Raw genomic sequence first — 16,239 nt, 5'->3', positions numbered from 1 at the left:
ACGGTTTTTAGATAAGATTTCTATGTACCTGTTACAGTAATCCTTGAATGTGCATTATTGGTTATAGAGGAAACGATGGAGCATTTTTTTGTTTAAGTTTTGATACCTTATTGGATTGTAGTTCTCTAGCCATGCTTACGCATACTGGGAATGGTAATTATATGAAAAAAAGTGCTATGAGAACTTCTGTATTTTTACTTAAAAGGACCATGTCAGAGTTGTCACTTGTTAATAAGAATGCTTAGGGGAAATTTCTGCTTAATTTGTTTTGGGTCCCCTACAAATGCTTGAAGTGGATTTGACCGACAAATTTATTAGCTAGTAAGCATCCAAAGGATGATGCTAAAGTGGGGGATTTGGCTGATGCAAATACAGACCACAAAGAAAATGACTGTTGACTTGCTTGCATGTTGCTTTATAATCTCTAATATTTTAGCAGTTGATTGATTCTCACCTTCTACTTTCCTTAATTTTCTAACTTTTAGCTATTCGGTTGTCGCAAATATCCTCTTGTGATTAGTTTCATTTGACTATTTTCGGAAATGTCTCATGTTTTTCCTGTCTCTCTCTTAGATGTAAGTAAATCTATTTGCATTAGATGACATGAACAAGAAGAAGAATTCAGCGTTCTTAGAAGAGAGAAAATGACGAACTTCTTTACCAGAACTTTCCGATCTCTTTTGATTATCAGCTAATGGAACAACAAGAAATGCTCCCAGAACAGCATTTACAGGCAAAAACTATTCCATCTTTGCATAAGAGGGAAAGCTATTTCTTTTTATAATTGTAACGAGACATAATTTCAGTTCACAAATAGTTTCATTAACTAAATATATCTCCTCCCCATTCAATTCTATTTTACGAAAAACAATAAAAAAATCTGTTGTGATACAACCGAGTCTGTGTCAACTTGAATTCAAGACTGTTCTGGTCTAAATCACTCATTGTTAATTCATCCATGCCTCAAATTTACAGCACAAAATCATACGGACACCCCAGATGGTTCGACTATTCTGCCTGCTTGAAGAAAGAGTTGGCCTGGAGTCCACTACCCCAGAGGACACGCGTATTGATTACTGAACAAAGGCAATAATAGACCTGCTAGTTTAGTTTGGGTTAGATTCATACAAATTACGGTACCAGATAAGACCTGTTCCCTATCTTGTTTTTTCCGTTTGTCTCTAATCCGTACACTTTTGGCGATCTAATGAAGGGAGGTCAGAAGTAGAGACAATTAGGAGAATTCAGTTTTTCAGTTCCTTTCATTATCAAACAAGAAGCCATCAATCTGCGTTGATGATAGATTTGTCCCAGATTGAAGGGTGATGAGTTTCTCTGCAAACATGATAAAACTAATGGAAACCATTCAAAAATCGGGTAGCCAGACCTCTTTTCAGTGGGAGATAGTCTAGCCTTGGTGGTAAACCTCATTTGCAAGCTGCTGTGAGCTTCAATTTGAAATCAGTCATCATGAAATATCCAGCAATCAAAAAGTGTAAAAAACACACTGTATATCTGAAGTACTTGGTCACTAAATTCAAGCAAGACAAGCAATGACAAAACTACTAGCCGAGTTCGAATGAATTAGAAAAACGTATACAGTAGGAATTCTTTATGTATCCAAACCGAATCGAAAGTTGAATCCACAAATTGTCAAAGTTACCCTAAAGCCAGCTGGAGATTACGTTGTTAAAGAAATGAGATGACTTGAAAAGCTTCCAAATTTATTCAAGCACAAAAGGGTCCCAGTTTTTGTCATATCTTGCAGGACTTTATGTCTGTGACGGATCTCAACCTTCAAATGTATCTGGCATCAACCTTCATGAAATCAATGGTAAACAGAAATTAAACAAAGGGACGATCATCAAGTGACAAAATTGGTTTCAGTGTGCAAGAATTAGTTGCGTTATCTAATTGTAGAAGTTCTAATGCAACAGCTTTGTTGAGTGATGGTCACAAGCACCATAGCCATGCGTCATTTCTGCAGATTTTCAATAGGACTGAGAAAAGAAACCTTATGCAGATTCATCCTCAATAAATGCAGGCTTAGTGACTTCAGTTGTCATTCCCAATAACTAACATTCATATTTCCTTTGATCAATGAAAAAAACACCAACTACCTACGTATATTTAAACCACCATTACTACCTTTCCCGTATCATCAAAGCTTGTCCAGTTCCATTTCCAAATGCATTTAACTCGGGCCACAAATAGATTAGTCCGTGAGAATTTCGATGCTAGGAAAAGCAAACTGATTCTTCATATAATATATAGTAAGAAAATCACACATACAACAATTCCCATATGAACAAGTGGAACAAAAATCTAGAATGTGGTGCCCAAACAAACAACATGCTTACAGTGTGGAAGCATTCAGGTTGAGAGACCTGGCTATTCAAGAGAGAGCTACACCAAATCTTCCCAAAGAACTCTACTTGTTCTGATCCATGGAAAATTAACTGATGATACATAAAAGAACTAGAGTGCACAGGGCAGCCCCCTATTAACCAGAACCACATCACCCAAACACTTCACAAAAAATTCAAAGAATGTGTCCTAGTTTCTAAATCGGCAAAACTTATCCATTCCTTTACTGAGATCTCCTCCTCAGGTGCTGAGATGCAGGAGAACCTTCGAAGAAATCCAAGACAGCACTCTCTAAATCCTCCACTGAATACTTGATATAATTTTCTGGATGCTTTCCACTCTCTATATGACTCCTGAACCGTCCAAGAAATGACCTATAAGCTGGGATCAACTTCTCAGATATAGAAATTCGAAGCTCCTCCCGAAGCTGAGAATCCGGAATCAACCATGTTGCTTGAGTCCTGTGAACGTCCTCAAACATAGCATTGAAGGTCTTAAATCTCTCTCTCAAAGCACTCTTTGAGACACCAGAAGAGAAACTCCCACTTACATGTAACCCCTCATCCCTCAAGCAATACAAAACACTCACCCAGGTTGCTCTCTGGTAACTAGTTGCCGCCTGCCTGAATTTTCCTGTTAGCTTTCTCAAGTAATCATCTCCAATCATTTCTCTCAATTCTGGTGACCCTTTAATCTTCTGAACAATATAGTGAACATTGTTCATTATAAACAGATGGGCCAACGATGCATCCTTGTAGTGCTTGGACTTGCCCTCCAAATTGAATTGCAAAATCACAATAATCCAAATCAAATGAAGGGCTAAAGGGGTTTTCCCCTCTAGTTCAGTAAATTCCATATCAGGGGTAGTTGGATCACCCGAATATCTCGAGCCAGTAGATGGTTTTGACATAATAAGCCCAATCAAGGTCTGCTTATAATCCGAAATCAAACTGATGTAATTCATCACATACCTTGTCAACGGATGAATTGTCCCTCCAGGCACCGGAACCCTCGAGGGCTCACGCAAAACAGCACTCTCAAACTCAGATAAAATCCCCCTAGCTGCCTCAGCCAATCTTGACAAAATCTCAGCAGCCTGGACTCGAATGGAATCAGCAGATTTTGATTCAAAGACAACCTCAATATCAGGCGACAAGTCCATCAAAGCATCGTGTAAGTCCAAAATCTTGAACATTTTCTCAGGAGATCTCCTGCTAATACTAATTGCCTCAGCAAAATTAAACAATTGAATCGCTGGACCCTTGACAGTCTCCATAAAACAAGCATCGTCGATAGCAGTACCAATCCCATAAAAAATCTCCTCACAAAGCTTCTTCTCACTAGCAAACAATATCCTAACACAAACCTTGGCCGCCCTAATCCACCTCCTGATCTTGGTCTCCAAAGCCTCCCATTCTAGTCTCTGAATATCCCCAATACTCAACTTCTCAATCCCAAGTCTCCGAAAACTCGCATCCACAGCTGATTTTCTCACACTCCCATAGACCTGGATACACTCCCTAAAGTACCCAGCAGAGACCATCCGTTTCGCAATGGACTGAAGGTCTGCTACAGCTTCTTGAGGAATCAGATCGATCTCACGAATACTACTCGTAGATCGATAACTAGCACTACTATTACTCGAATCTGCACGCTGTATAGGATCTAAAGCATCAACATGATCACCACCACCAACTTCCTCCTGATCAAATTCACTGCTGCTTCCTACCGAACTAGTATTGTGGTTCAAAGAAGAAGCCGGAGCAGGAGCATGATCAGGAATGAAAAGAGAGTCTACTTCAACAGGGCTTGTATGGTTAATAAGGATATTGCGGAACTCATCTTCAAGTCTAGCCATGGCGATCTGTATAGCAGAGTTGACTTTGTTACTGTTACTATCTTCATCATGATGATGGGATGAAGGAGGTGATATTGAAGTCGATGACATAGACTTTTGGATTTCATCAACAGCTTGTAAGTATAGATCCACTTCTTGACGATCTCCACCAAAGATCATTCTTTCTCTTGCTTCTTCTGATGCTGTTGAGTCCCACCTCAGAATTATCTTCTGGGCATCTTCCAAAGGCACTGCAAAAGAGGTACTTGTGCTGTAATTTTCTGGTGGTTCCATGACTGACTAGCTATAAGAAACCAAGAACCAAAATTCTAATCTTGAAAAAGCAAAGGGTATTATATTTATCTCAAAAATATACGAAGTTAAAAGAAATTTGTTCCTTTTTTTTTTCCTCTGGGTTTTCGCTTTTGTATATAGCAGAAAAATGCTTCCTTTTTAACCTAAAATCTTGAAAGGAGGAGGAATTGGCTTTGGAATCTTGAAAAAGAGATCGTTGTGGTTTTTAGTGGAGGAGATGGTGGTGGGGGTATATTTGCAGGAGGAACTGTAGATTATAGATGGATGGTTATTGGTGTTGTGTGTGTGTGTGTGTGTGGACTGTGGCCTTTGGGAGTGGTGAGGACTCGTTTAAGTAAGGGCAACTGTGGGGATTTTTGTCTGAAACTGAAACGTTTGATTGAGTGTTGAATTCAAAGAAAAGAAAATCCAACTACGTAGTATTCTTTCTTTAAAAAACTTTCTCTATTCATCCTGGCCTGCCGGAATCTCTTTTCAAATATACCGGCGATCTCGCCCAGCCCAGCTACTCTCTCTCCCTCTTTCTTCCTTGCTTTCTTTTTAAATTACAAGATCTCAACCGGACGATGAATTTCATCAGGATGTCTAGCCTCCCCCGTTTGGCATTACTATGTAAATTCTATTTTGTATGGCGATACAATTATATTTTAATTTTAAAAAATTTTAAATTAATTTTTATTTTATTTTTTAGATATTTTCAATATAATCATTTCTAAAATTAATATATTTTTAAATAAATATATTTTAAAAAACAATCTTTACTTTAAATTCTATAATTTTAAAACCTAATTTAGTTTAAAGAGTCATCCTGATCTTTACTTTAAATTCTATAATTTTAAAAAAGTCATCCTAAAATCTAATTAATCCAAGAACTAGAATCAAACTAGGTTAAAGAAAAAAAATTTAATATGATCTGGTTAACTTAATGAATTGAATAAATAAAATTTAATTAAAATTTATTTATAATTTATTAATTTTTTTAAAATTAATATTATTTTAATTTTAAAAAAATTAATCTAGACAACTCAATCACCTTATCAAAACTTGAAATCCATTTTGAACCGGCCTAGGACTAAAACCTGTAACAAATACTTATAACGATATAATACATCATGGTGGTGAATTATGATTTGATTTGTTTTTTAATAAATTGATTTTAGCTGCACTCTTGCTAGTGCTGTTTTACATAATTTTAGTTTTTGTTGCGGGTGAGAAATTTTTCTATTTAACAATTTTATACAATGGTGATTTTAGAAAAATAAAATAAAAAAGCGACTATGTAATTATTAATAGAAATTGAGTTTTCTTCCTTGAGAACTTTAATAACTCATTCCTATATCTATCAATATAGCATGTTGAAGAGAATAAATTTCATTAACTATTAATTTTAAGATTTAAACTCAAAAAATTAAAAATAATCGCATTTATTCATTCATAGTTGAGTTCGATATATTTCCTTCATCTGAGTAGCAAAAATCCTCCAACATTAAAAAATAATAGTTTCAATATTTTATTATTTAATTTTCTATTTCAAGATATTTATATATAATGTGGAATTTATCATTACAGTTCAACTGTATTTTTTTTTAAAAAAACTCAATTATATTTTTAAATTTTTTTATTTTTTTAAATTTAAATTATTTTTTATTTTAAAATTATTTTAATGTATTAATATTAAAAATAATTCTTTTTTTTAAATATATTATTTTAATATATTTTTAAATAAAATATATTTAAAAAATAATAGTTTTTACCAAATTTCTAAATTATCCCAAAATGATTTTGAAGTTTTATTATAAGAAAAGTGATTTACATGGCCTAATTTTGGCAGGAGTATTTCAAGCAGCGATAAAGATTATTTTTTAAAATATTTTTTATTTTAAAATTATATTTTTTTTATTTTAAAAAAATTTTCCTATACAAAATATAAAAATAAATTAATTTAAAATTTCTAAAACCTCTTTAATGGATTTATCTGTGAGACTAGACATGTCTGGAAAGTTAAAGGGGAAGTCGAAGCCCATGCTTGCACGAAATGATTTGAGTGGGCTCCTTGGACATCATCAGTCTTGGGTGCGAATTCCATGATCTCAATCTCATAATAACCTAGACGGGCCCTCATTAATTTCTCCACGGCAACACCTTGATTGGGAATTGTACTCTGCAATGCCGGTGCGCTCATGATGGGTAGTCTGTAGGACTTATTTAAATACATTAATTAGTTAATAAATTTAAGTATATGAGATTAAAATCAATCCATATTAATTGTGAACATTGTTCAATTTATTATGTATTCAACATCATGTATTTATTATTTATTTAAAAAATATCAATAATAGAAAGAAGACACGGAGGTTAATTTAATTCATAAATTTAAAAATAAACTCACCAAATAATTACTAATTATGAGAAAAAAGTATTTCAATAAAATAATAAACAATGAAAAATAACACATAAAAAAATTATATATATAAAGAAATTGTTCAAATTTTGATAAATAAAGGGGTGATTTTGAATCCTAATTTGTATATTATTTTTACCTCTAACATTTTATAATTATTCTAATAACATCAAAAAAAATATTTTAAAACCTCAAAATATATTTTAATTAATTTTAAAAACTAAAAAAAAAGTAGATTATCTCTCTTCTTTCTAACCCTATTTTAATACAAATAAACATATCATACATATTTAAACTAGTGTTATTAAATTTTATTCGGTCAAATTAATTCAAAACTCAATCATTTTATATTAGATTTAAAAAAATTATATGAAAATTAATTTAATTTAATTAATATTATTTAATTAAAACTCAAATTGAGGACTGAGTTATGGGCAATTTAGATTTATACCTTTGCATGAATCAACAAGTACCAAATCAAATTCAAATTTTCAAAAACATCACTTTTAGAAAAAACGACAGCATTTTGAGCAAAAGACTTCGTTTTGAGCACTGTTCATATCTGCAACGCAACTGTCCATTATCTTTTAGTTTTTCTTAATATATGATATTATTGTGATTAATTGGCGAATCAATAACTATATCATAAAAGACAAAAACCAAATCAACATGAATGAGAAATTGTGAGCACAGCTGTTTTGCAGAGAAACAAAAGCTTACTGTGCTGGCTCTGGCCTTCTCTCTCGAGCTATGAAAGGCAAATAATTAGCATATGATAAAGAATTAATTAAGTCAATTAATCTATTACCAAAATAGGCCGACATTCACGTGCATTCATGCTCGCACTTACGTTTATGATTTAAATAAAACAAATTAAATCAAAACAATAGAAGATGTATAGAACAAAGTGCAGATGACAGGCAGTAATAACAGTACATTCTCTCTCTCTCTCTTTTAATGAATTTTCTGATTCTGCAAGTATGGTTTCAAGTGCTTGCTAATAAATTATTATTAATTATTACTAAATAATTTGGTGCACGAATGGCACTGCTGCAGGGTCACTTATAAAAAAGGAGAAACTCAAGGTCTTGGTTTTGCTAATTATATCTGGTATGGCATGGTAAAGTTGCTGCTGCTGGCCAGCCAATTCCAGGAGCTCAAGCACAGGCCCCCCTGAAATCGCATTTGCCTATAGCCAGGCTCGATGTGTAATGCATGAGGCTGTGGATAAGTAAAGATGTGATGTTATGGCATGGAAAGCTACGGGATTTTGCATGTCGTCATTGTCAGTGCAAAAGGTGGGCTAGATATTGCTGTGTGCCAGATTAGAACCCTATCAATCTGAATCATTTTTTAATGTTCATGCTGCTGATTTCTCCAGCTGTGTTGAGCTATCTGTGAGGTACAGAAGGGTTGACTAACATGTGTTTTTAATCTGTATATGAGTTGTAACTTGGGAGTCTCAATGGGATTCTCGAGGTGCATCTCAAAATGCATGATTAATTCGGCCTTAATCAATGATTTAACAAAAAAAATATTTCTGGTTGGGGAGTCCCGATGAGGTCTTCATTGCTTAATTCCCTCAGAAATTAACGATGTTTTGGCTTTTATATCACTTCACCTTGATCTGAGGAGCCAGCTGATTTGGTCAATCATTTCAGCAACATCGAGGTGAAGACACTTGCTTCAGCTCCATCAACCAAGGAAACAAGAAGAAAAGGGGGAGAGTATAAGCTTCGAGAAATGTTTTGTCGAAGCTGAAATGAACACTCAGATTTACAAAGGAAACTAAGATTGGTCATTATGCTGGAGCAGTAGTCATGGAGGCGTTTTGTTAGTGTTTGTCAATGCTGAAGTCTGGAAGCATTAACTTAATGGAAGCTCCACCTCATTGTGTACATAGAAGTAGAACAGATTGTTAAGCTATTTTAGGTGATGAAAGTTTCCCCTTTCCGCTTCTGGGATGTTCTTGCTGCAAAATTAATCCTGATGCACAGGTTGCACACAGTTGGGGCTTGTAATTGAAACTTGTATGTTGCAGAATTCTTAGAAACTGAAATGATCATGCTTGGTCTACAAGCTATTAAAATTAGTTTCTTTAAGTGAAGCATTACAAGAAAAACGTACAGCATGATCACAAAAATCTAGCAGCAAGTTTGAAAGTACAAAGAAAAATATCTGGCCAGAAAAATGAAGGAAAAGGGAGAAGGTTCTAACACTATGTGATTAAGTTACAAGTCTAGTGCATATGCATTGTAACTCCACATTCTCATTTTCTTCTTGTGCCGAAACCTCGAAAATGCTGTCCAGTCATCATTGCAGATGCTACTGAAACTTAATGTCCTAAGTTGGATTGGAACTAATTTCCTTTATTTTGAAGAGTTCCTTTAATCAGAATTTGATGTGTCATTGCTGAAGAGTATCTAAATAGGAGCCGGAAAAGAAAAATGATCACGACTCGGGTGTTTAGTTCCATCCATAAAGCTACCTGATCCATGTCTCCTCCTAGGGCTCTCCCCATCAACTTCTTGAATATCAGACACGCTGGTCTGTGGTGCAACTGCATAAACATCTCGAAGTGATGGTAAAACTTGCATTGTCCTGCCCTCGTGGTTACTGTCTTCCAATTTTATGCTCTGTATCATTTGAATAGCATCTGTGATGTCTAACCGTTGCTGAGGATTTCTTTTAACACAAGCAGCCCCAATACCCAAGAGTTGCCTCATCTGACCAAGTGAATTTGTTGAGCTTGCAATTTCAGGATCAAGCAAATCAGTTTCTCTGCCATCGGAAACTGCTGATTCCATCCATTGGACTACATCAGTCCCTCCCCTGGCCTTGTTGAGGTACTGAGAAGGAAATTTTCCTGTAAGGATTTCAAGTACGATGATCCCTAGACAGTACACGTCGCACATAGGTGATACACCATATTGCGCTGCTTCTGGGGCTTTATACCCAAACAATGCTTGAGCCAACATTGGAGGGCTGATCAGGGGACTATGTCCAAATTCTGAAAGCAATGGCTCGTTATCATTGCTAAGAAAGACATTGCTTGATTTGAGATTGCCATGAGGCAAGGAAGAGGAAGCAAGTTTTGTATGAAGATAGCCCAATCCCCTGGCAATTCCTTGAACAATCTTGAGACGAACAAACCAATTGAGTTCAGCATGTGATGTTCCTCGATCACCTGAAGAAATATAATGTTAAGCAAGATACATGAATGCTGAGAAAAACCAAACATGAGACGAACCTTCGTAAAAGAAAACATTGGAAAATGATATCATACCATGCAACAAATAAAGCAGACTGCCTTTAGGCATGTATTCATATACCAACAGCTTCTCATCCGGCCGATAAAGAAAAGCCAGTGGTGTCAAAATATTAGTATGATTCAGTCTTCCTAGCTTTCTGATTTCTGCATCAAATTGATCTTTGGACAAAGTATTCATTTCTCTCGTTCTCTTGACCACCACCATAACGCCGTTAGCCATCTGCGCCTTATACAAAGACCCCATTCCTCCATTTCCAAGCACTTCTGCCGAAGCTTTCATCAAATCTGGCAACCCAAATACACCTTTTTCATTGTTCACAATAACTAATTCCCCTACACCACTCCTTCCATTATTAGATCCTTTACGGTTTGATCCCATCTTTTTGGGAGCATCCACTCCCTTTGGTCTATTCGACAACGAAACTTGCACCTCAAGTGCTGCTGCCGCTGCTGCTGCTGCTGCATTACCATTACTTCTATTTTCAATCACATCAAAATCTTTGTCCCTTCGCCTCATTCTAAAGATTATCAATGCTGTTATAGAAAGAAGCAACACGGCCAGAGTTACGGCCCCCGCGACTGTCTTTATAACTTTATTGTTGTTATGACCTCTGTGTTTGCTAACCATCATATCAGCATCCAAACCAACACCGGTTGGTGGTTCTGATGATGTCTGCATCGTGTTTTCACATCCTCTGCCAAATCTGTCTCCACAGAGATGATCATTTCCATCAAAGGAACTATAATTGAATATTGCTAAATTCGGTGGGATTTCCCCTTCCAGTATATTGTTTGACACATCAAATGACATCAGTGTTGGTTGATCAATAGATGGAATAGTCCCACTAAACTGATTGTTCTCGAGATGTAATTCGCTAAGCCGAGGCAACTCAGCCAGTGATGGTGGAATTCCTCCAGTAAACTTGTTATCGGAGAGCCAAACTTTCTTCAGAGACTTCATCTTCGAGAAGAAATCCGAGGGAATCTCACCAGAAAACTGGTTCCCTCTCAAGTATATAGCCTTTAAATGGCCTAAACGATTGAGTTCAGGAATTGCACCTGTAAAAGAATTACGAGCAAAGCTTAGGCTCCTGAGTCCCTGCATAGTAGCCAATGCATCAACGTTAATGGTTCCTGATAAGCCCATGTTTTCGAGCTGAAGACCCGTGACAATGCCATTGAAACAAAGAAGTCCGTTCCAGTGGGTTTGTCTATTGCAAGGGACAGAGCCTGAGATCCAAGAGCTAAGAGCACCAGCGTTAGTAAATGATTTTTTAAGCCTAAGCAATGCTTCAGAATCAGAAACAGAACATGTTAACGAAAAATGGAGGGTAAAAACGATGAAGAGAAAAGGAAATGGATGGAAATGCCAATCTAATTCCATTACTTTGGCAAAAGAGCTTGACAAGTTCTTGCGCTGCAATTTCCCGTGTGATTTTTTTGTGGGGATTTGTTGAATTTCCATGTTTTTCGGTTATTTGCCTTCTTTTCTTGTGGTCTCTTCATTTTTACCCTCCATTTTTATTTTTATTTTCTCTTTTTGTGAGGCTTAGAATTGGGAGGGAGGCATGGAATTATTGAAGACTAGAATCTCATATACTAATTCTATAGAAAAAATAAATCTTAATTTAAAAAAAAAACAAATAAATTATTAAACATTATAAATAAATAAATTCTTATATTTAATAAAGAAAATGAAACATAAGTTTTAATTATTAAGAACTATATTAAATTTAAAATGAACAAAAAATATCTTAAAATATTTATTTTTTCTATCAAATTTGTCCATAATATTTAAGAAATTCTTAATTAAATCTTTCCATTCATATTTGATCATGATTTCTATCCAAATTGTACTATTATTTTGTAATAAATAAAATTGTTTTATATGAAACTTAACATTTGTATATAGCAATTGTAATAGAATACCCAATTGATAAATAAAAGTTGTTTGGTATAAAATCCATACAAAAACATATTTGAGGAAACCAATTCAATAATTAGGAGCATTTTTAGGTTTTCTCATATATTTATAAGTATGATTAGAAATTGAAATAATTTTTTTTGTCATTGCTGTAAGAAACCTCATCTCCTTCTTACAAAAATAAGAGAACATTAAAAGAGAGAGAATTTTTTTATTTTTATCATAAAAATTTTAATTTTTCAATTTAAGTTTGTTCGATTATATGATGAATATGCTACAAATGTTAATATCTAGATGCCAAACAATAATATCTAGACGTTAATATTATGAAATTGTAATGTTTTTTTTTCTACCACAATCATTACCATTGTTATAACAATTCAAAAATATTTTCTAAAATTAGTTATTAATTTAGATAAAATTTATTTATATTGCATATGAATCCTTTACATTATTTTTTTCATATCAACAAAAATTTTTGAAAGGGATATTTGACACGATAAAAAGATTGATGTTTTCTCTCAAGTGCAGGAGTGTCGAAGTAATAAATAACCCGATAAGACTGGGGTCGAACCACAGGGAGGTTAATTATATAAATTATAAATAACAATAATACAACAACAACAACAACAATAATAGTAGTAGTAGTAGTAGTAGTACTAATAATAATAATAATAATAATAATAAAGAATAAAAAGAAGAAGAAGAAAAGTTGATAAGAACTTTGAGATGAAAAATTAACATAAGGATTAAACAATGATAACAAACAATGTCAAGGTTAGAGGATCCACTAATAGTATGTCAAATAAATATAGTATAAACTCTTATTATTCAATTGGAAACCACACACAAAGGAAGTTCCAATCAGATTATAGATTGTTAATATGATTACATTAGTCATCTTATTCAATTAATGCTAATACTTGTAAATGTCATCAAGCATTCATGATTATAACTTATGTTAACAACAAATCAAGTTCCTTTCATAGCTCTGGTGTCGGTTATACCATACAGTATGGGCTATGAAAGTGCCAAGCATTTGTTGTACCAAGTGTTATACAACATAAATCAAGATTAGTCATTTAACAAGCAAAGTATTAAAGAGTGAACAAGATAACAAATAGAAAACATGTTAGTATCAAACATTAAAGTCCATATTAAGTTTATATTATACTTATTCTTACACCATTAGTGTAACCTTTTCACCTTGACATAATAAACTTAGTTAAACATTAGCGTAACCTTTTCACCTTTACATAGTAAACTTAGCTAGACATAATGAAAGAAAGAAAAATAGATAAACAAAATAAGAACATAAATAAGATAAAAGTTAACTAAGTAAAGGAAAGGAAATAAAAGGCATAAACTTGATATTAATGAAAACAAAGTATAAACATTACAAAAAACACAAAGAGAGAAAGCAAGAGCATAATCTTGATCTGGACACCAAGATACCTAAATGCATGGCAAATGCCTCCTTTTATAGGCTAAAATTGGGAACTATTGATTTGATGACTAATTGATGAGTGGGTGATCAACTCTTGACTTGGTGACAATCATTATCTTCTTTTGTCTGCCCAAAACGTCATTGATAACGTCAAAATTGGAGCCACTTAAAAACATAAAAGTTGTAGGAAATTGTCTCAGATTTCTTGTGTAAAGAATTCCACTCATTTGGACTTTTAGAACTCCAGATATGGGCCAAATAATGAACAGTACTCGAGCTGGAAGACAAACTCGGACTTCTTTGTTGTTGCTACAATTTGGATTTGAAAATGGCCTTTTTAGATCTTGGGCTCCATATGAAAGTTGTAGGCCTATGTCTTACCTTTCCATCCATATAAAGTAGACCTAAATCTGAGATCTACAGCTCCAGATATGACCCAATTACCGAACAGTATTCCAGTTTGGATTGCACCGACATCTCTTTTCTAAGTTTGGCCATCTCTTTGTCCTTCCAATTTCAGTTCTTAAATTCATCATTTAGTCCTTTCATTTATGTGATAGGCCTGCATTTAAAATGAACATTTACCATAAATTAAAGGTATCTTATATTATTAGATATATTATTATAAAACATGCTTTAGTTAAGGAATTATTGATACTTCAAGTGCAAAATGATGATATAAAACCTTGATAAAAATACACTTTTAAGTATCAATCACACCCCCCAACTAGCTTATTACTAGTCCCTAGTAATCAAAGCGTTAAAATAGAAAAATACTTTGTAAATTCCACAAAGCAAGGTAGTCATCATTTAACTTCCATTAATCTATCCAGATAAACAAACTCTCATTAAATTTATATACCTGCTCAATAACTCTTAACAAGATATTCATAAACCTTTTTTTTGTACTCAATATATCAACACATAATTATAGGGCTTTTCTTGGAAGAAAATAAAATTTTTGTTCTAATGTTTAAGGTTAACTTCCTTGGGTTGGGATTATTATTTTTGTCTTCTTCTTTTTTTTTCTTTTTTTTAATATATATACATATAATTTAAAACACCATGCATCTTTAACCCATGTAACGAGCTTTCTGCTAATGACTCCCAGACCAGTTGGTCTTAGGGCATTAGGTGTTAAGACACCCCTACGAGCTTAATAACTCATGTCACAGATACTGATATGTAGATAGTGCAATGTTTGATTCCCTTAAGCTTTTCTCCTCAACCCATATAACAAGCGTTGGGCCAATAGCTTCCAAGTCAGTTGACTTTAGGGTGTTAGGTGTTTAACACCCTTTCGGGCTTAATTGCTTAGGTTAAGGAGGCTACGAAACCAAACTTATCTACATTTTTATTATTATCATTTTCTTTCTTTCTTTTTTTTGTCTTTTTTTTGTGTTTGTTTTTTTTAATTATATACTATCCCTTTTCCTTTAGTTGTTACCTTTAACAAAAGAACATAAATAATGTAATAATCCAATATGCAACCCACAATCATATGTTAAAGTGTATGTGTGTGTGTAAATTAAGGTTTAAGAATACATGTTAAATACATATATGAGCAGAATTAAGTGATAACAATGCGAGAGTTTGTAAATCTGAATATTTCAAGAAGTATTATGATAGACCTTGTTACGAATGATTACTAAGATGCGTCTCAAGAGTCATAAAAAGTTCTCCTTACTCTGCCATCATAGTAATAACAATTTTGCACGTACTTTATGAAATAGAAAGCACAGTTAGTTTTTTTTTTTAGCTACTACCCTCTTCCCCCAACCAAAACGAGACATTGTTCTCAATGTTTAAAGGTAAAAAGATAGAGTATAGAAGATATCACCTGAAATAACGAACACTGAAAAAAATATAAGAAACAACAAAACACAATAATAAAACCAAAAGACACAAAAATTCACAAATGAATTCTCAAATCCAATCTAAGCTTTTTACGGCTTTCCATGGTTAACCAATTTATACGACTAATAGAAGGATCAATTACAGGAATGAAAGATTGTAGTTGGTCAATCAATTGTTCAGCAGTAGCAGCAGAGATTATGATTTGTCGTGCAAAAGATGTTAGAAATTTCTGTTCCACAGCATGATCAAAAAAAGACAACAACTTATCATAATAACCATTAACATTTAACAAACCTATGGGTTTATGGTGAATGTGCAATTGGGCCCAAGAGGAAATATGAAAGATCTCTTCCAATGTGCCTAGACCACCTGGTAAAACAATGAAGGCATCAACATGGTTAAACATTAGATTCATTCAAGTCGACATTGTGGAGATTTGAAGTTCCTCTCCAATTATTTTTCCAATGATGTCCCCTTGTGCTGAAGCTTCGGGGACGACCCCCAAAACTTGACTACCTCCTAAAAATGCAACTATTGACACACCTCCCATTAACCCAAGATTGTCTCCCCCATACACTAAATGAATCTTTCTCTCAGCTAGCACTTGACCAAGATGATTTGCTGATTCTAAAAACTCCTTTTCTTTCCCAGGACTAGATCCACCAAAAACACAACTATTTCTTATATGATGACCTGAGAAACTTGCCATTTCTACACACTTCTGTATTTGTTGAATGTATGGGTTGAGTAGAAATGAAAAGAAGGAAGAGAGGATTTTATAGATGAGAAATTAGAAAGGCAATCATACCACCTATATGTA

General features: G+C 33.9%; 2 protein-coding genes across 3 annotated transcripts; both read right to left on the bottom strand.

Moving 5' to 3' along the window:
- Positions 1–1,504: 1,504 nt before the first annotated feature.
- Positions 1,505–5,072, bottom strand: LOC105116384 (exocyst complex component EXO70A1-like). Of its 2 annotated transcripts, none has more exons than XR_840516.1 (2): positions 2,361–5,072; positions 1,505–1,818 (listed from the first exon to the last, which is right to left on the bottom strand). XR_840516.1 is itself a non-coding variant. In XM_011013715.1 (2 exons), the coding sequence occupies exon 2, from the start codon at positions 4,496–4,498 to the stop codon at positions 2,591–2,593; it is 1,908 nt and encodes a 635-aa protein (XP_011012017.1). In that variant the 5' UTR covers positions 4,499–4,508; positions 4,604–5,072; the 3' UTR covers positions 2,236–2,590. The 2 variants fall into 2 exon arrangements, 1 of the variants encoding a protein (XP_011012017.1); XM_011013715.1 differs by lacking the exon at positions 1,505–1,818 and having other exon boundaries at positions 2,236–4,508; positions 4,604–5,072.
- A 4,271-nt stretch (positions 5,073–9,343) lies between these two features.
- Positions 9,344–11,656, bottom strand: LOC105116387 (probable inactive leucine-rich repeat receptor-like protein kinase At5g20690). Its single transcript, XM_011013720.1, has 2 exons — positions 10,207–11,656; positions 9,344–10,107 (listed from the first exon to the last, which is right to left on the bottom strand). The coding sequence occupies exons 1-2, from the start codon at positions 11,654–11,656 to the stop codon at positions 9,344–9,346; spliced, it is 2,214 nt and encodes a 737-aa protein (XP_011012022.1).
- Between the last annotated feature and the right edge of the window lie 4,583 nt (positions 11,657–16,239).

Source organism: Populus euphratica, unplaced genomic scaffold (genome assembly GCF_000495115.2).
Source record: "Populus euphratica unplaced genomic scaffold, PopEup_1.0 scaffold922.1, whole genome shotgun sequence".
In the NCBI taxonomy this organism is placed as follows: domain Eukaryota; kingdom Viridiplantae; phylum Streptophyta; class Magnoliopsida; order Malpighiales; family Salicaceae; genus Populus; species Populus euphratica.
The sequence above is the reverse complement of the archived record's forward strand: the minus strand, read 5'-3'. Positions and strand labels throughout refer to the sequence as shown.

Excerpts from the sequence above, each read along its gene's own strand:
- LOC105116384 (XM_011013715.1), bottom strand. The coding sequence starts at position 4,498 with ATGGAACCACCAGAAAATTACAGCACAAGTACCTCTTTTGCAGTGCCT.
- LOC105116387 (XM_011013720.1), bottom strand. The coding sequence starts at position 11,656 with ATGGAAATTCAACAAATCCCCACAAAAAAATCACACGGGAAATTGCAG. Across the intron at positions 10,108-10,206 it reads TCTGCTTTATTTGTTGCATG|GTGATCGAGGAACATCACAT; the intron begins GTATGATATCAT and ends ATATTTCTTCAG.